Raw genomic sequence first — 21374 nt, 5'->3', positions numbered from 1 at the left:
GAACAAGCGACGCGCACGCAACGAACCATCTGAATGGGGCGCGCAAGCCGCGAGCACCTCAGTTCCATTCTGTCTTCGCCGTCCACATGACCATGGAAGACGAGGAAGCTTTGCTTTTTATAATAAACATTTTTTCGGAATTCCACAGTACAGGGAATGATTTGTATGCCTCTATGAGCCCCAAAATACCTTCTTCTGACCACTCCATGTTTGAGGCGTCCGCGCTTCNAACTTTGGAGTATGTTTCTATTGATAAGGTAACGGCCTTTATCACTAAATGGGGCAAATGACACTGGTACCCACAGTAGATGAAGTATACCTTTAACATAAAAAAGTAAATCTATCTCTGTAACAGGCCGTGGAGGTCCATACAGTTGTGACACGTCGGGGTTTCCACATTTTGTCTAGAGAATCGGCTCACATATGTCAGCTTTACGCGCCGGCCGCCCTTTTACCCCCCACCCCCAAGGAAAAATTCCTGGTACTCATTTCTGTTAGAGGCTGAGTTGACCACCGGACCATAGAGTGGGTGGAAGAATTTGGCCAATTGAAAAAAATCAATGACCTCATCGCGATTCGAACCCACGAGTTAAATTCAATACCATTTACTACTGGGTATAGATTTAGATTATCCAAATACTGGTCGGATGATTGAGGAATCGGGGTTCGATTCCGAGCAAGAACGAGAGACTTTCTCTTCTCCATAACATCCAAACTGGTTCTGGGACCCAACCAGCCTCCTATGCAGTAGGTGGCGGCGGCTTTCTCCAGAGATAAAGCAAGCTGGAGCGCGAAGCTATCACTTTCATCTACTTCCAAGTTTTGGAATGGTGGAGATACACTTCCGCCGATCACGGTGGTCGCGCGCTCTAAGGCATGAACTGTCTTCCATAGCTCGAACGCTGGGATCGTGGATTCGAATCCCACTCAAGGCATGGATGTCTGTGTGTGCGTTTATTCTGTGTTTGTGTTCTCCTGTGTGTATGCAGTGGTCTTGCGATGGGCTGATCAATCGTCCAAGGAGTCCTACTGTCGGTGTAAAAAGGATTACGAAACTGACGAAGAGGCCAGAACCCAACAAAGGGCTGTAGAGCAACTGATTAATGAATGAATGGATATATACCTTCGCTTCCCCATACATCTTAGTGGCATCATACTTAACTGTTAAGTGTAGGGACAGCTTTGCCAGGATTTCCAAGGGTTTTACTCAGCAAATATTTCGTAACATCAAATCTGAAGGGGAGGGCGTAATGACCCACAAAGAACAAAGAAAACCTCAGTACCCGGAAATCTAACCTGTGCTCAAAGTATGCATTCAATCATAGTCGGTGTTTCAGGCCAAATAAGTTATTGCTAGCAAACACTTTTTTCCTTATTGCGCATGACTGTACTGCCAAGTTCATACAATCAGTTTTAGAGGTCAATTATGTGGATGACGAGCAAAGGCAGAGAGGCGTACGTGTCAGCTCTTGTTGGGGGCCCCCCGTCTGAAGCCGCGCACTCCGCAGGAGACCAGCTGAAACTGGAAGAATTTTCTTACACTTGCCACCGTCCGTCGTAAATTAAGGTAAGAAATAAATTAACAGAAAGTAAGGAAACTGCTCCACGGGGCAGTGAGTCGGTTAAGTCTCCATTTATTTTCATTCCGTGGACAAACTTAGTACAAGTAGTTACTATAGGATTCTGATGATGGTGTATAACACACAGAGATATTGGGTTATCGTAGTTTATCCATCGTCCTGGTTTTAAGATAACTAAGAGAAACACGACGTTTCGGAAACTGGATCTGTTTCCGTCCTCAGGTGAGGGAAAACACTGGTCCAGTGACTGAGGCTAGCTCTTTCTAAGGGACCCAACAGAATAGGTGTTTTCCGTCACCTGAGGACGGAAACAGATCCAGTTTCCGAAACGTGTTTTTCTTAGTTATCTTAAAACCAGGACGATGGATAAAGTCCGAAAACCCAGTACCTCAGTGTGAAACTTAGTACGCAGTGTTAGAGTCCGTCTGCAACGTAAGAATGCAATTGTGCCAGCCGAAATGTTCGCTTATACCGATATCCAATGAAAGTGAACGCGAATAATGACTCCAGTTCAAAACGCGTTCGAAACGTAACTTTAACCTTTACTTTCTTCTGTCATTTTACAGCAAGGCAGATCTATCAAGTTACGATCTTCGTGCCAAGTGAATGCTGCAGGTATTGCCGACGTTTCGGAGGTGCCTGCTTCCTCCATCTTAAGGGTCGAAATGGGTAAAAGGTAATCCTATCCCTGTAACAGGTCGTGGAAGCCCATACGTGTGAGAGGTTGAGGTTCCCACACCTTCTAGACAATCACAGATGGCGGTGAGGTTGGCACTCTCACGCGCTTGCCGCCCGTTACTCACAGGAAGATTGCTGGTACTCATTTCTGTTAGAGGCTGAGTCGACCCCAGGGCCATAGTGTGGCTGGGAGGGGTAGGTAAATTGAAAAAAAAATACAATGACCTCATCGGGCATAAAACCCGCGACATTCCGGCGTATAGCATAGTGCCTCAACCAACTACGCTACCGCGTGCCCCAGGGGTTGAAGTGGGTGGGGTAACGAACACTTATTCAACTTCCCCCCTCAACCGTGAACATGGAGACAGCCTGCAATTCCGAGACGTCGAAAACTGCGCATATGCACATGGGGCGAAGACCCAAGAGCAGAATGAGCGCTGACGTATATCAATGTGCGTGTTAGCCCTCTGAAGCCTGAAGTTCGTCGAAATAAATACATATATAAATTTTCATTGCCTACCTCACAGAAAACATACTGCGTCTCCATTACAAAGAAAAACTGGTCATTGCTGCTCAAGGAATTAATCGCTGTTTGTTCCGAGTAGTTTTTAAAACATAAAATACTCGAATGGCAGAGCGGTGTGTTTTCTGTTGTTAGAACAGATGGAACAAATTGTTAACGCGACGCTGTGAAGGTTGAACAGAAGAGGGCAGCTGCTGGTCTCACAGTTCTGTAGCTGACTCGGCTTGTATGCTGGACAGGATGTCAGGAATGGGCGGCATGAAGCTGTTTCGGAGTAAGAAGGTGCTGCTGGAAGATGGACTGCAAGAAGCTGGCATTCTGGTGGGGCAGGAGGGCAAGATTGACAGGATACTGAGGAAGGACGAGCTGGCAACCCTTCAGCACAACGCAGAGGTGGGTATGCATCATGTACAGACACAAAACTCTCACTTTTCGAGCCTGATGTGCTACAGCCAAACTGAACTGCTAGTACATCATATTAACAAAACACGGTACGGCGGATGTAGGTTGTATTCGGCTCACTTCGATTCTTGTGAACACTGTAGTGAACCTTGGCGTTCCGTAAAAGCCGCGGAATTTCCTGACAAGTTGAACATTTGTCAGCTTCTCAAGAAGGGTTGGCCAGTGTCTGGAAACGGTATCCGATTGGACTACAGCCACTCATTCGTTCTTTCGGTAACATGCGGATACCATGATATATTGCACTTCAGCATCACACACATATATACACCGTCAACTCAACCGCGCACGCTTATTATTATTATTATTATTACTATTGCCAAATTACTTCGAATATAAGACGCCCTCTAATTTAAGATACAACCAGCTTAAGAATGTGGGTTTTTGGGAAAAAATATTAGTAAAGTGCACATTCCTCTAATTTAAGATGCATTTCAATTTTTAACAGAAAAAATGTGTAGAAAATCCATCTTATATTTGAAGTAGTATATTATTATTATTATTATTATTATTATTATATGTACAGAGTGTACATAAAGTCCGGGAACATTTTATATTATTTATTGCACAAGAACTACAAATTATACAGACATCATATATGTGTCATTTTGAAGAGAAACTCTGAAAGTTTGTTTTTACCTCATAAACTTTCGATGTGGGAACAATGAGTGACTCGGCAGACGTCCACACGGTAATCGAATTGTTGCCATACCCTTCCCAACATGGCGTCGCCGACTCTGGCGGTCGCTTCCCGGGTTCTCTCCTCTACATCACGTGGAAAAGGCGGTACATACACCAGATCTTTAATGTGTCCCCACACTAAAAAATCACACGGAGTGATGTCTGGCGATCGTGGAGGCCATTTCACGAAACATCTGCCCCCTTCTGCAGCATGTCCAATCCATCGCTGGGGCACCTCCGTGTTCAGGTATTCACGAACTTCATGAAAATGGGGTGGAGCTTCATAGTCAGCTTCTTGCGCAGAACTTTCCACACTGTCGTTGGGGGCATTCGGAGTTCACGGGACGCTCAACGCACCGATTTCTTCGGACTCGTCGTGAATGCCTCTCTTACATGCTCCGCAAGCTCTTCACTCACATCGTGACGTCCAATCTTCTCTTCTGGGCACAAGCAACCTGTACCCACGAATTTCTTGTACCAGTGGTAAATTGCCTTCCTGATTGGTGGGTTCTTACCATACTTGGTCCTAAACTTTCGTTGGACATGTGTAGCACACTTGTTTTTGTACAATTCTAAAACACAGAAAACCATGTGAGCACCTGAAGTCGCCATATTTGCAACTAACGCTAACTACCGGCAAATGACGGAATTACGAGCATTGGCGGACCATACAAACTTTCAGAGTTTCTCTTCAAAACGACACGTATATGTTGTCTGTATAATTTGTAGTTCATGTGCAACAAATAATTTAAAGTGTTCCCGGACTTTATGTACACCCTGTATATATATATATACACACACACACACACACACACGCAATAGCACACTGGTACGTATTTCTACCTTATTGGTCACCGTCAGAATATAATACTGTCAGATTTAGGGGTGTGACTATAGACGGATTATGAATTGGACACAGGATTTATTGACACAACTTGGAACTACAATTACAGAGCTATTGCTAATCACCCGACTTATAATCACCTGCCTGACAGATACCCCTTGACATATGAGACTGTTCAATGTTTTCATAATTCAGTATTTTTGCATGCCTTTGGTTTCTGTGATTTTAATTTTCATTGAAGAACATGCATTTCAGTTAAGTTCAGTCTAATCCATTTTTTGCCCTTCATTAATCCTACTTATTTTGGCTTCAGACAAACAATATCTTTACATTTTTGAGCTTCATTTCAAAATTGAACTAAGAAACTCCACACAGAACTGCAGCGAAGCAGAATTCATTAAGTTGCGGGACACTTATAAATTGCACTGCGACTGTTATATAAATTCAGAAAGAGACAAGAAAAGAAGATTATTATAACAATCTCTACACTGTCTATGTTACTTATGGTTGGAATACCCATTCCAACTATGATATTTTGCAATAATGAGCTGACTGGAGAAATTAGTGTCAAGTAATATGAGAAGATGATTACAGATAGTGTAGTAGAAGGAACTGGGCAGGCTCCAAATGCATTCCTGTTCTGCCTGGAGTGACTAAGGAAACCCATGGACACTCAAATAAAAAAATACTCTGACGGATTAACGCTGGATTTTTTGGACGAAATATTCACGCTGTGCATGGTATTTTTTAGACAAGGAAAACTCAATAACTTTCTCCAGAAAATGTATTTTGTCACAGGAATGCTATACAGATTGCCCATAAATTTCCTATCAAATTTATTGAAATAACAGTAACTGTTTTTCTTTTTAGAAGGACATAACTGACAATGAATGTACAAGAATGTGTGACAGAAGTATCACTTGGGTTCCAAGAGAGAAAACAGAGAAGAGTCTGAGTGTATTACTACGAATAATTTATTGAATATGGCAGTGATATCCTGTTCTGTGACAGGTCCTCGATGTGGGGAACCTTGTGATCATGCCCGGTTTGGTCGACTCTCATGTGCATGTGAATGAGCCAGGACGGACGGAATGGGAAGGGTACTGGACAGCCACAAGGGCAGCTGCAGCAGGAGGTGTGACCACTATTGTTGACATGCCACTGTAAGAAGCCACACTGCAACCTTATTTAAAGAACATGGCACAGCTGCTTCTCTCCTTAGCATATAGTACAGCGGTCAATATTTTACATTCATATAATGATATGACTAATAAGTTCCACTTCGAGTCAGATCTTACAAGTGTCCACACTTCAAACAATAGGGCATAACATACATACACATATAAACCATATTTGAAAATTTTGTGCCACTGACAGAGAAGAATATGTACTGTAGCACTCTGACTGGTAATATAGAATCTTTTTGCACAATTTATACTTGCACTGGAAGGTGGCAATATTCTGCACATACTCTTAGTAGGGTCTTTATATGGAATGCACATAAAATGTAATTAGTTTTGTTAGGGCGCTGAGGAGAATATTTGGAACTAAGAGGAAGTAACAGGAGAACTGAGAAAAATGCATAAAGAGGAGCTTCTCAGTTCATATACCCCATTAAATACTATCAGGACAATCAAGTGAAGAAAGGTGAGATGATCAGAATATGCAGCATTCATGCAAGAGATCAGAAATACATACAAAGTTACAGTCAGAAAACCTAAAATGAACAGATCTCTTGGAAAACCTAGGCATAGATCGGAAAATAATGTTAAAATATACTGTAAAGAAGTAAGACGTAGGGTGTGGACTGGATTCATCTGTCTCAGGATGGGGATCAATATTGGGCTGTTGTGAACACCATAATGAATTTATGGGTTCCATTAAATGTGGGGGATTTCTTGAGTTGATGTGCCACTGTTGGCTTCTCAAGAAGAACCCAGCCTACTGAGTTAGATAGATAGTCAGTCAGTAAATTAGGCTTAGTCTGTGTCAGCAATTTGGGGCACTTGAGAAATGCTGAATTTGCTGTTCAACAGAAAGATTTTCTACATCTTCAATGTTAGGCCAAAAATGAAGGATGATACACTGCGTAAAAATATGAGTAGCATAAGAACCAGAAGTCTAACACTTGTGTAGTTACAGACTCTATATTGTACCTATTCAGAATAATCATACTGGCAATCCCTGGACTGAAAATTTCAGTTTGTTCCTTAACCTTACTTGGCTCAAGGAAAGTTCTTTGTCACCTGGATCAAGTCATAACCTATCACTGACTGTCCTCTACAAAAGCATACAAATATTATTATTATTATTATTGGAGGGGGTGGGTTTCCCCATGCACCGCGACCAGTGGTCTATTGTACGTCCCCTCTGCGATATTCTACCAGTCTCTATACCCTACTGATACTGGTGTGTGCCATCAGTCCCAACTCAGCCAGCGAGTTCGGCCTCTACTGGCTCAGCGGTATCTAGATGCTTCCCCCATCTCCCAGAGGCATTAGAGACTATTGATGGGTGGGAAATGTCCTTACAAATTTGGCTCAGTGGTCTCCTTGAGACATGAGGTTCTTTTATGTGCCGTAAAGCTACAACACAGGACCCACGGCTTAAAGTCCCTCCCGGAGGACTTGTTCCCTGAATTTTTCCGCCCTTAAAAATTCCACGACCTCCGCCGGGTTTGAACCCGCGTAACTTGAGTCATGAGGTGGGAACATTACCCCTAGACTATGGAGGCCGCTTAAGCATACAAATATGAAAAAGCAATATTAATACATCTGAAATATACAGCCTTCACCTTAATACCTAGCTAATAAGATTCTCTGCTGGACATCCTACAAACACTTGCCATGTCTCAAAGACTAGAAAGAGACAGCCTTCCATAAGTGGCATCCTGTCATTGGCACAGACTTAAAATGACAGAGTGACCAAGACCATCTTGGGATTCATACAGACAAGCCCTAATGACCTAACCCTACAAGGTTCATGGTAATGATGATCTGTCATGATCACTTCTTGCCACATTCTTTCCCGTTTTCTTTTTCACCGTCATCCACTCACTGAATGCTATATGGTCTGAGTTACTAGAATATGTTCAAATTTACTTCTGACATCTGTGGAAAAATAATAGAAGACAGTATAAGAGTATATTAATGAATAAATTAAAATATCGCTCATCAGCCTTACTTTTTCACTTGTCATGGGTGAGGAGATGAGTGGATTTGTCCTGTCATTTGTATCCATGCATGCTTATCCGCAAGAGATGTTTAGAAACCCAAATGTGAAAAACAGGGTTTCAGATGTGTGAGATACAAAACATTCATGTTTGGAAATTCTTTCAACTTAAGTCAAGCTATCATATTGCTATAGCAAACCACTTGGTCCAGTAGTTGCATTCATGTAGGAATGTTATAATACAAATATTTTCTTTACAGAAACTCTATTCCACCCACAACAACCAAAAAAAATTTAGAGACCAAAATGATTGCAGCAAAAGGTAAAAAGCATGTGGATGTTGCTTTCTGGGGTGGAGTTGTACCTGGCAATCAGGTGAGCTGTGTGCATAATATGCACTTCACTACATAAGGTTCATAAGACAGTAAAATGAAAACCTTGCTGACAGGGACATGTGATGATGGAAGCATGCTCTAAATTCTGGTGACTTACAACTCACTGAACATTACAGGTACATAAAATTTTAAATACCTAAGCAGGCAGAGTGCGAAAGACAAAGGAGCTTATAATGGAACACTGTCCTGTAATGGATCTAGCTATCTAGTGTACATGCACACTTGCATACACGCGCGCATACACACAGAGTCTACTTGGGTTTCTCTGTAACCACACTCAGAATATCTGTGAGTCCCATTAAGCAACCTATCCCATCAACACAAGGGAAACTTTACCCAGTAGCTAAAGTGGCTTAGTGGCAAGAATTAAGATTGCATGGTACTTTAACTCCAATATTTCCTACCCATTCACAACATGATGCTTAGGCATGCAGATAACCTTCCTTCATCTTGGCCTGGAAATAGAAGCCTATCTCTGCTAGATCCAATCAAGCCATTGCTGCCTGTGCAGTGCCTCCAGATATGGTCCTGCCTCTACCATCCAGGCAAGGACACAGGATACATTTCTGGGATGAGGGCACCCATAGGTAGAATCTGTTACTCTCAATGATAGGCCAGCAGAAGGGATTTACAGCCTGATGAAATCCAAATGGGGGGAGCAGGTGGCTGGATATTATCTTCACATTTTTAAGTTTTATCTTTGGTGGAGGTGAAAACTCTACACACAAATCTGCCCAGTGATTGAACTCAGAACTCTTGAAGGAAAGCATGAAGATCACCAGGTCCACCAAATTAACTTGCTCCTCCTATATGATTTTGTAGAATGAACTAAAGGACATGGTGGAAGCTGGTGTGGTGGGCTTCAAATGCTTCCTGTGCCCAAGTGGTGTGGACGAGTTTCCAGAAGTGACAAAGGAGGATGTAGAGTTATCACTGAAGGAGTTGGAAGGAACAAATTCTGTTCTGGCAGTAAGTTGGCACAAAAGTATTTCATATTTTATTAATTTCTATTGAGGTGGTCCTCTGATAATTTCAAAGCTGTATAAATATTTTGAACTTTAAAATAAAAAATGTTTGCAAAAATGTGAACAAACTTAGGCACTGATATAGTGTCAGCTCATGAGAGTCTAGAAACGTGTAAACAATAATAACTGCAAGGTAATCCATTTGAAACCACATACAATTTATCTCACTGTACATTGTATGTTGGTGATTGCTCTGTGTCTAAGACAGTCAATATGTCTTTCACATATGTATGTGTATATACACATATTTTTTACATCATAATACCAAGCAAATTAGGTCAGTCAGTAAAGCTTCTGGCTTCTATTCAGCAAGTGCCAGTTGCAAACTCTGCCAGGGCATCAGCTATCCTGATAGAAGAGTCTTCTGTGGTATTTCTCAGTATCTCCAGGAAAATGTCACTATAATACCTCAAGATAGCCCATGATTGCTTCTTACCACATCTTCTTCAATTCACTATTCATTGATCACTATTTTGTCTGGCATTATAAGCCCATACTCTGAGCTACTGACAACACTGTGAAATAAATAAATAAATAAATCAGTATTAGTCCAATACATTAGCACAAGTTATGGTCTCATGTTGCTGTCTGGGGGATTTGTCTTCCTGTACCTGATGTGAAATTCCTAATGACAAACTGTTCTGCTTTTGAGATTTCTATTTATGTATTTATAGTTTTATTTAATGATACTCTCAGTAGCTCAGACTGTACAGCATAGACCAGTAGGATAATTAGCGATTAACTAGCAAGGATATGGAAAGAAGCAATCATGGCCTAATTTGAAGTACTGTTCTAACAATACTGTATTTTAGGGTCATACATTATACATAGACTGAAAATGAATTCAAAAAGAAACTATTCTCAAATTTGCTTGGAGGAACCAAATAACTCAAGAAAAACATTAGTTAGGAGAGCTGAGCTATGCAGATCTGAAATACAAGTCAGAAGCATTAGCACCTGAGCCAGCCTGCTTGCTCTCTTTGAGATTTCGAGGAGAAGTCTTTTCTATTTAGCAGTAGACAGAATGGCTCTTGTAAATGCAGCAATGGACCTTCAAGTTTCATAAAAGGTGGGGAATTTCTTCACTAGCTAAGCAGAAGGGTTGTTCTCCACAGCGTTTCATTGATAGAATGAATGATGTCTTATGAACTTACAGCATTTATAAAATTAACATGCGGTCATGATACCAGGTATTACTTCACAGTGCCTTCACTATTTCAGTTCCATGCTGAATGTGAGCTGGGAGCAGAACTTGTGATGCCTTCAGGTATGTTTTACTCCACAGTGTTGCAGTGTTGCAATTACTATACAAATCCCCCCCCCCACACACACACACACACACACACACAAATGCTAAAGAGGGAAATAATATACAGCACTGACTTCAGAAATGGCTGCTTAAGTGAAACTGTTGGCTTTCACCAGTGGGAGAACTCATTATGTGATATAAACTAAATAAGTAACTTAATGGAGCAGACTTCTTCTTGAGAAGTTAACACACACTCAGCTACCCAGGAAATTCCTGCCTTTTACTGAATCCAAATGCCCAATTAGAGTGTGCAGAGGTCATCATTGGACCCTGTGTTGAGCTAAATGGTTCTGATCCACGTTCTCTCTCTCTTTCTTTAAGATCTATTTTAATACTATTTTCCCATCCACATCTGAGCCTTCTAAATGGTCTCCTTCCTTCAGATTTTCTGAATAATATGATGCATGTTCTGCCCACTTCACAGCCCACAATTTGATCACCCTAATAATATGGGTGAAAAGTAAATGTTATGAAGCTTCTCATTATACAGTTTTCTCCAGTCTTCCCTTACATCCACCCACTACATGATTTTTCATGATTTTCTTTAGTTCTTCCTAGAAAATGTCTGGATAGTACTAAAACAATTTCCTTCCACACCCTTTCGAACTCATCGTTCAGAAATCATCCTGCCATTCAACAGTTCATAATCTGGACAGTGTGAAATGCATCATTAAATAACTTAAGAATCATCTGATATAACACTAAGTAATTTAGTTCACAGGAAGTCTTTTTTTGTTAACATCCAATTACCCTTCAAGTTCATTCTCACTTTTCCAAGGGAGTTCTTTCTGATAGGTTTCCCCAACAATATTTCAGATGCATTTCTTGTACCCTGTTCAGTTAATGGAACAGTTCTAAATGGTAGCAAACAGTGATGTTTGGAATCTAATCTTCCCATTCGCTGCCATGCAAATTTTAATCTCACATGATCTAACTTCCAACTCATCACAGCCACTCAAACGTGTATCCAGACAGACATTCCCAGCAGAATAGGGCAGGAGACAGATAAGAAGCTTGCCACCCTATGAATGTGTACATAGCAGGCTATGAAAATACTTTTGGCAGTCCTTAACAAACTGAAATAACTGTTCCAGACAATCCTTGTGAGTACAGGACATTCCTGAGATCAAGGCCACCAAAGATGGAGGTAACAGCTGTTCAACTCATAACACAATTATGCTCAAAATACAGGTATGAAAAATATGCCCAGATCACATGTATACTTTTCGGTTTAATTCTGCAAAAGGTGAATTGCTACAGTCTCTGGAGTTCACTGAGTATGCATAAACTTTCAAAACATCGTTTCAGAATGTTCTGCTTTCCTCAGAGAAAGAAAACAGGTTATGAGAGCGCCAAGCTTTCATGTGTGTGCGCACACACGAAACAGAGAGTGAAAGTGCATGTGTGGGTATGTGTGTGTCCCCCTCTCCATCTTGACAAAGTAGTGGACCAAATTTTAGGAGATCTGGTACTATCATTATGCCATCAAGATTACCCCAACCTTGAAACTTTTTATTTCATACAGTGTATAGTAACAATATGGCTGGTGACACTTGATATACAGTTCTGAAATTACAAACTGTTAACATATCTAAGAAAATACAACTTACATTAAAGTAATTTTTTGTAGAATTTAAACAGAATAGAATATACACAGTGTGTCCAGGTTCTGTTATGACTGTGTGCATTAAAAATACAAGATGTGAATTATTTTCAAAATTTCACTCTTTTTATTCAAAATAGTCTCCTTCTGAATCAATTGAAAAGTTTTCGAAAACAGTCACTATACTCCTTTTGTGGAATCACATTTAAAACTGCGGTACATTCCCTTTGCATGTCTTGGATGGTGTCGTGACGGTCTCCTTTCATCACCAACTTAACTTTTGGGAACAACCAGAAATCTGCTGGAGCCAAATCTGGCGAATACGGAGGATGATCAAGGACTGTGATCCCTTTTCTGTCCAAAAAATCATGCATAATCTTCAATTTGTGGGGTGGGGCAGTATTGTGGAGGAGCAACCAGGAACCTTGCTCCCCATATTCAGGTTGAATTCGAAGAATTCTCACCCACAAACGATTGAGGACTCTGATATAATAATCAGAATCCACTGTTTGACCTTCTAGCAGAAATTCCTTGTGAATGATTCCTTTGGAATCGAGGAAAATGGTTAACAGTGTCTTTACTCGACTCTTCTGCATGCACTTTCTTTGGTTTTGGCTTCCTTGGGCTCAACCATGCTGCACTCCGCCACTTTGTGAGAGGCTCATATTGAAAACACCATGTCTTGTCACCAGTAACAATTGAGTTTGTAAATTTTGTATCACTTTGGGCCAACCATAACATGTCTTTTGTCACTTTTTCGCATTTTCTTCAGTGTGACTTGTTCTCGGCTTTGATGCATGTGGAGTGTCTTCAATGTCCACCCTGCTGTCACGAAATACAGCATACCATTGAAAAATGTTTGAGCGACTCAAACAATCACTACCGTACACACTTTTCATCACTTGGTACGCTTCTCTGGCTGTTTTGCCTAATGTCAAAATTTGATTTTGGCTCTCTGTTCAACCGCCATGTTCCGACGAGCATCAGAATAGTACTGTTACATGCAAGGTCAGAACACATGATGCAGCGATGCTTGCACTTTGAAATTATAGACAGCCACAGCTGAAACTTCAAGAATCTTAACGCCAGAACTTGCCAACAGAAGGCATTGCAGGGCAAAATAAAAAAAAAATGAGTCCTAATGGATCCTGGACACACCATGTATTTATATTTGATAGATCCTTGACAGTGCTAAGGCAACATGTAGAACATGTAGAACATGTATGCCTACTTTCCTTATAAAATGCAGAAAGCTGCAATGGATCTTCAGGAATTATACTGTGTATGAAGATTTGAACTAGGATCAATTGGACCCAGACAACTTTGCTGATCTGTGTGGTAGATTTTTGAGATCCATAGCAGGGACTCCCATTATCAGCTGCAGTACAGTTTCTGATGTTGGTGTTCCAGTGTGCGATGCCACATTGTCCACCTGTCAGCAGCAGAAGCACTGCCATTTGTGAGGGCAGCCAAGAGCAGTGGACTGCCCCTCACAGCCGAGACATGTCATCAATATCTGACACTCAACGCAGAAGCAATTCCTGACTGTGCCACGCAGTATAAGTGCTGCCCACCTATCAGAGGTCTCCAAAACAGGGTGAGATTCAAATTAAACTTCTATATGATACAGACTACCCAGCAGTCTAGCAGGGTACAGTGGCTGGAGATGTAGCAGAGAAGACAGAGGCAACAAATGCATACAGAATGTTGATGTGAACCTCATGAAATGTCTAACTGGAATACCAAGAAGATGTAGATAAACACCGGATCAGTTTATGGGCTGTGAATGTCAGATGGGTGGCTGCAACTATATTAGTATCATATTTATGATTTGAGGTTCACACACTGATGAAGACATCCTGTTTTAGCTGGCAGGTGAGCATCATTTTGGAGGAATATACTGTCTGCACCTTCTAGCCAGAACATGCATCAGGATCACATTCAGTAGTGAGCTGTAGTATTGTCAGTAACAACATTCAGGTTCTGCCATCATACTGTTGGTTACAAATACTCTCATGTTCATGCTCCCAACGTACTGACTTCATCAGCAGGCCCACTAATACATGTCACTTCTAAGTGAAGGACAGGCCAATGGCAATATGTAGATATATACAGTGAATCCCAATGGCAACAGAATATGCTCCATTTCATCCATGATAAGCCACATACCTCAGTCAATGTAGTGACCAGGTTGCAGACTGGACTGGAGAATCGTGCTTTGATTCCTGGCATGGGCAGAAATTTTCCTCTTCATCACTGCATCCAGACTCTGGGGCTCACCCAGCCTCCTATTCAATTGGTGCTGGCAGCTCCAACCTCAGAGGTAAAGTGGGCTGAGCATCATGCTATCAACATATTTAAAAAAGAAGGCAAATGTTCACTGTGGTTTGTAACTTTTCCTTTTATTTCCTTTCTTGGTAACATATAAGAGTGCAGAGTGTGATTCAGTTCAAAGGACAGAACTTCATGCTGTATATAGGATGTATGATTTGAGGTTCTCACAGCAGTGGTTATCTTCTGGGATATAATGCCATGTAGTCCGTTGAAAGGCAACCGATGTTTCAGAGAACTATATTGCTTATATTCTCATGGTCAAAATTCCTCTGGAATGTCAGTTGATTTTCAAAGGACTACACAGCAGTACTCGTATATTCCAGAAGATAGTACTCTTCTGTATACATAATATTTAATAAATTTGTATCATAATTTCAGGAGTTATTCCTGAGGTCGTTTTGAGTGAAAAATATTATATCATCATGGTACAATTCTCAATGGTTGTAGACCTATGGGTAGGGGAAGTTTAAAATATACTTAACACAATAAACACATTTATTGAAACAGCACATGTCAATGACCAAGAGACATTCATCACATTATCCATTCTGTTATCAGATGGTGAAGGTCGAATCCATACTGTAAATAAGACCACACATGAACTACGACAGAATAAAATTTGAACTACAGTGAACATCTGAAGAGTGCACATCAAGGGACTTCTAACTCCATTAGAGCTGAAGGGTACATTGGCTGTAGGTCCTGGTAATATTCTGTGGCAGGCCAGAACTTTCCCTGCAGATCACTTAGCCCTTAATTAAATAATCCAAACAAAATAGACAAACCGCTTGGCGGCACATCCCAAGGTTCAATGTAACAAATGCCAAAATTCATCACTAGTCACAATCCTGAGCCACTTCCATGTACTCCAACTTCCACAACATATTTTTCTTACCTCCATCTTAATGTTATCTTGCCATTTTTGCCAAAATTCTGTATGCATTCTTTGGCTTTGCAATCCAAAATTTGGGAAAGAAAGCATGTGACTATGAAACAGAAACTTTTACACATGACTTTTTTCTGTATGTCAGGAACGACTGTGGGCTGCTTTGGTGGCTGGTGAACTGGACATGGTGGTATCTGACCACTCACCTTGCACACCAGAAATGAAACAGACAAGAGGAGGAAAAGCCCAGTTCTTAACAGCATGGGGTGGTATATCTTCTCTCCAATTTGGTATGTACATTGAATACCAATACATGATCTCACCCCTTGAAGGTCTTTCAAACAAAATATCCCACACTTTGCAAAGTCTATCTTGCTCAGCTTATTCCATACACTAAGTGAAACTTCTGTGCCAGATGCATGTTTTTTTGTGTGTTCATTTGTGTCCTGAATAACAGTAGAGCAGATTAATCAATATTTGTAACATTCACTTTGAAAGCCATGCCATTAGAAGACACACCAAAACATCCCCACTAAGTACAAAACTGTTACAGTGACAGATACAATTTCAGATGTGCCACCATACTCATTTCCTGAATAGTGTGCCACATAACAGAAGAATTTTCCTATTAAAAAGTTTATCACGGAAATAAATCTTAGATAAAATCTACAGTGTCTAATCCTTCAGAACCCTAAAATGCCCATGCCAGCAGCATAAATGTTCATGATGAGGATGTCTTATCACTTTCCGTGGCGTGTGAGTCAAATGGGAAAGTTCTATATTGTTACAGACCCTGTAAGTAAAATTACATATTTTATGTACCTACTGAACTAATGAGAGGAACTCGCTAGCCCAGTCAGTATAGTAACTAAGCTACAGGCTTAACAACCTCTGAGTCAGAATTCAAATCCTGACAGGATCATATAGATTCTTCTCTTAGCCACTATATCCAAAATTTTTGGCTCTGAGGCCCACCCAGCTTCATATCCAGTGAATACCAGGGGTAGAGCAGCCAGAGAATGATGCTATCCACTCACTTCCAGGTAATTGAAGGTTACAAAAGACTGGAGTTATACCTCCACAAGAAGGGCAAGGGAGATAATAATGAGCTGTTGTACCAGTCTTTACCATTTTACTTTAATGATTTAGGTATGGTATTTTCAACTGAAGAGTCATTCTGCAAGGCCATAATTCAAAATAAATTAATGCAAAAAGAATCTATTCTTTGCTGCACACACAATATGTGAATACATAAGCCATGGCTGCTTCCTTCCATATCCTTTCCAGTTAGTTATTCATAATCATTCTACTATTCAATGCCACAAAACCCACATACCTGAAGATGTGTAGTTAAGTGACACAAGAATCACTCCGTAATATCAGTAACAGGACTGCCATAAGAGCAAAACTGTTCCTTATGATATCCATAACCCTTTAAATTCTGACATTCTCTTCACAACGTGATGCTACATAGTTTCATTACTGAAAGAATCATGAAATAACATAAAAATAAATCTCCATAACTTGATACCATCCTTTGCTACACAGTGTTTCCTTCCTGCTTTCATAAATATCCATTTTGTGTCCAGGACTGTCACTTTTTTGGACAGAAGCCAGGAAGCGAGGCTTTTCAATAGCAGACATATCACGTTTCTTGAGCCAGAACCCTTCCAAACTCTGCGGACTACAGTATGCCAAAGGACAACTCAAAGAGGGAATGGATGCAGATTTAGTAATATGGGACCCAGAAGCAAAATTTCAGGTATGCAGCTTAGAAATATAATACAGCTCTTATGATCCTGTATATGTAATACAAAAGATCTGATATTTCTTAATCACGAAAGTCGGAACTGGAGTATATCATGCTAAACAAAGAGAAATTAAAAAATTGTTACATGATGGAATGACTATAGATGGGGTTTGAATGGTAATCATATTTATTGGACACTTTAACACACAACTCTTGACTGCACTTTTACAAATCACTATCACAGTCTTCAATGTGCTGCTTGGTAGCATCTTCCAACAGTGGACGTTCTTCTGTTACTGGGTTCACGTTTTCACAGACTGGCAACCATCTCATACAAAACTCCTACTCTTCTAACTGCCATCTCAGGACTAATTGCAGCTGGTCCTCGTTATATAGCCTCAGCATGGACCCTGTAAAAAAAAAACACCTCTCCCGGTAGTTCTATTGTGTGTGTGTCTGTTGGGGTGACCATGTGATTGCTACTGAGTCATTTCCTATCAACGGCCGTTGTTTGCAGAGCCATTCCCTGGCAACGGTTGTCTCTACTGGCTTCAGAATTTTGGCTTTTAGCAGACATGCCACAATATTTTTCAGAGACATTTATTTTTATGCACTAACATGGATATGGACCACAGTGCACATCGGTAAACTAATGGCAGCTGAAATGAGACTCTTAAGGAGTATAGAAAGAAAAAACCAAATGAGCATAAGAAACAAAAGAAGTAGAGAATCTATGGATAAATTAATGAAGAATCAAAAAGTTCTGGGAAGTACTAATCACCTACTTTCTTTTGATGTGACCTTGACCACATAGAAAACGATACATCCAGCAAGTCTTCTATTGTTGCATGTGTATTCTTTACTGCAGTAATGTTTTTACCGAGCTGTTGCCTGGCAATGATAGGGGGATACACATACAGACACACAGACTGATGGGAGGGCTTTATGAAGTACACCCTGAAATAGGCTCACATACATACATATCATGTTTCACAGAGACTGGTTCAGGCATTCAGAAGTTAAGAGGAAGGAGACACAGAAATATTGGTGATTGCATAAGCCTATTTTTATTTTTATTTTTTTTAATTAGAATGTATGCTAAAAAATAAGACCATGTTATTACATATACGGATGAACCAAAGGCAGAATCCCTAAGAAGAGTTTCAGCATGAAACTAAAGGGAAGAGCCCAAGAGGAAGACTGAGAGAAAGATGGGAACAAGAGGTTTGAAAAGATGTTACACAGAAGGAAGGAAGAACACAGGAGGAAATTGAGGGGAAGGAGAAATGGAAAGACAGAGACACAGTTTGTCTAGAACATCTCTAAGGCTACATCATACCTTGAAGAGGCAACCTTAAATAAAAAAGGTAGAGCTATCCCTGTAAGCTGTGGAGGCCCATAGGGTTGTGAGAGGTTGAGGCTCCCACATTTTCTAGACAATCAGTTCACAGATCACATTTGGTGTGAGCTTGTCAACCTTACACACAGGCAGCCCTTTACCCCTAGGAAGATTCCTGGTACTCATTTCAGTTAGAGGCTAAGTAGAACCTAGTGCCATAGTGCGGCTGGTAGGGTTAGGTCAATTGAAAAATCCAACAACATTGGGAATCGAACCCGTGATCTTCTAGCTTATAGCATAGTGCCTCAGCCAACTATACTACTGTATGCCCCCTGAAGAGGAAACCTTACGGAATGAAAGTCCTCTGTGTTTGATAAGATTTCCAGCTTGGCAATTTGGGTTTCTATTTTATGCTGAAAATAGAAGCTAGTGAAGTTTAATGATGATGTAGTGATCTATGTCACACTCTGATGGTGATGCACCCTTCTGGATGGAGAGGCTTGATTACTAGATGATCCACATAAAATGGAAACCTCTGGTCAAATTATGGGTCACAGAACTGGATAATGCCTGGATAAGAGTAGCAAGGTGTCTCCTCGTGAGGTAAGAGGGTTACAACTCAATGAGCAAAGGTAATGGACAGACAACAGGTTTCTTTGCTGTCCAAGGAATGCATTATGATAGATGCAAATACTAGTTGGTCATGCTGGTCAATGCCAAGTGTAAAAAGTAAAGTAAAGCTATCCCTGTAACAGGCTATAAAGGCCCATAGGGTTGTGAGACGTTGAGGCTCCCACATTATCGAGACAATCGGCTCAAAGATGGCGGCAAGGTTGTTAGCCTTAAACGCCAGGCACGCTTTACTCCCCAGGAAAATTATTTAATTAATTCCTGGTACTCATTTCTGTTAGAGGCTGAGTCGACCCCGGGGCCACACCATAGTGCGGCCGGAAGGATTAGGCCAATTGAAAAAATCCAATGACTTCATCAGGACATAAATCCATGAAGTTCTGGCCTGTAGCATAGTGCCTCAACCAACTACACTACTGTGTGCCCCCAGTGCCAACTGTACAAAACTCAAGTTTCACTTTCTTTGTATAGATTTCTATTGTTATTCACTAATCTTCATTTATATTTTGTAGGAAGTTCAGAACTAGAAAATTTATACAGTTCAATATCTGAATCTACCTCATGCAGACTTAATTACCAGTTTTGTGAAATATCCTAACTCCCATGTAGGCCTATTAAATCGGAATGTCATAAGCAAATGGATATCACTTTTTCTTTGTATTCAGAAGATCCTGGGATGTCATGGAGACCAGTTATTCTAACATGTTCAGGTTGTTTTACTCATCCCTCTGCAGCAAATGTTGGGATAGTATCTCAAATCAGGCCATGACCACTTTCTTCCAAATTCTTTCAAATTCATTATACATTAATCACCCTATCATTCAATGCTACATAGCCTAAGTTGCTGACTCTGATGTTAAATAAACCATAAATAAATAAATAAATCAGCATATTCAGTCTTTCCTAATTTATAGAACGTTTTCTAAACTGCAGCATTTAATGGTCACTGGGAAGGACAATGAAAGACCTGATAGGGCTTGTTTCAAGCCACCTACTTCAAGAGAAGGAGAAAAACCCATACAAATCCTCAGGGAGGGTAGCTGGCCTCCACATCAAAAACATAACCTGGAGTTTCCTGAATCTGAAGGAGTCTGACCACTCAATCATGACATTTTGTAAAACCCATTCACATACACCAGTGAATTCTGTGAACTTGCGTTATCTGAACTTCTGACAATATTTCTGTGTGAAAATGCTACAGCATACTTTTACCTACTAATTGCTGTACTACTGTACTATTATATTACAATGATAACTTTGTTTTCCAGGTGGAGAAATCAATAATTCAACATAAGCATAAGGTAAAGAAACATATGCATGACCTAATACTGTACAACATACTCACCATGCAATTTCAACATCTGTTTGTAGTTAACATCTCTCAGATTCCTACTACAGGAACAGAAATTGATTAGTATCAGCACACAAAATAATGATTCCCAAATCAATAATAAACATGTACATATCTTGATATACTGTTCCTGATAAAACAGGAAGAACACATCCAGAGAATGGCTAATAACTAGCTATTTAGGCTCCTTTCTTGATGAGCTAACAGTCACTCAGGTAATCAAGCCTCTTACGGAACCTGAAGATTTATTACCATGCTCACTAGAGCACACCATTGGTGCCTATCCTGAGCCAGATGAATCCAGTCCACTTCCTCCCATTCTATCTCTTTAAGATTATTTTCATCATTATTCTCCCATCTATTTTGGAACAAGTTATACACTGTCATCTAAGTATAAGCGCCCTCCATAGTCATGGGGTAACGCGGGTTCAAACCCGGCGGAGGTCGTGGAATTTTTAAGGGCCGAAAAATTCAGGGAACAAGTCCTCTGGGAGGGACTTTAAGCCGTGGGTCCCATGTCGTAGCTTTACAGCACGTAAAAGAACCTCATGTCTCAACGAGGCATCTGAGCCAAATTTATAAGGATATTTCCCGGCCAACAATAGTCTCTAACGCCTCTGGTAGATGGGGGAAGCATCTAGATACCGCTGAGCCAGTAGAGGCCGAACTCGCTGGCTGAGTCGGGACTGATGGCACACACCAGTATCGGTAGGGTATAGAGACTGGTAGAATATCACAGAGGGGACGTACAATAGACCACTGGTCGCAGTGCATGGGGAAACCCACCCCTCCAATAATAATAATAATAAATAATAC

At 40.7% G+C, this 21374-nt stretch overlaps 2 protein-coding genes across 4 annotated transcripts in view; one reads left to right on the top strand and one right to left on the bottom strand.

The window, feature by feature from the left end:
• LOC111875293 (cationic amino acid transporter 2) overlaps positions 1-4001 on the bottom strand; it is a 66859-nt gene extending 62858 nt beyond the window's left edge. Inside the window, exon 1 of the mRNA XM_023871406.2 lies at positions 3880-4001. The gene's annotated coding sequence lies outside the window, so the exon portion shown is untranslated. The remainder of the gene's footprint in view (positions 1-3879) is intronic.
• Positions 1412-21374, top strand: part of LOC111875294 (allantoinase, mitochondrial) — a 21484-nt gene continuing 1521 nt past the window's right edge. Inside the window, exons 1-11 of one of the 3 annotated variants that reach the window (XM_033755767.1) lie at positions 1412-1567; positions 3021-3174; positions 5777-5928; positions 8197-8311; positions 9154-9300; positions 10578-10623; positions 11760-11856; positions 13679-13865; positions 15634-15778; positions 17078-17250; positions 20476-20508. In XM_033755767.1, coding sequence (XP_033611658.1) covers positions 3022-3174; positions 5777-5928; positions 8197-8311; positions 9154-9300; positions 10578-10623; positions 11760-11856; positions 13679-13865; positions 15634-15778; positions 17078-17250; positions 20476-20508 — 1248 coding nt within the window. In that variant the 5' untranslated portion in view covers positions 1412-1567; position 3021. Of the gene's footprint in view, positions 1568-2916; positions 3175-5776; positions 5929-8196; positions 8312-9153; positions 9301-10577; positions 10624-11759; positions 11857-13678; positions 13866-15633; positions 15779-17077; positions 17251-20475; positions 20509-21374 lie in introns of all 3 variants that reach the window. The other 2 variants (XM_033755766.1, XM_033755765.1) reach the window with 2 other exon arrangements.

Source organism: Cryptotermes secundus, unplaced genomic scaffold, assembly GCF_002891405.2.
Source record: "Cryptotermes secundus unplaced genomic scaffold, Csec_1.0 scaffold1406, whole genome shotgun sequence".
NCBI lineage: Eukaryota > Metazoa > Arthropoda > Insecta > Blattodea > Kalotermitidae > Cryptotermes > Cryptotermes secundus.
The sequence above is the reverse complement of the archived record's forward strand: the minus strand, read 5'-3'. Positions and strand labels throughout refer to the sequence as shown.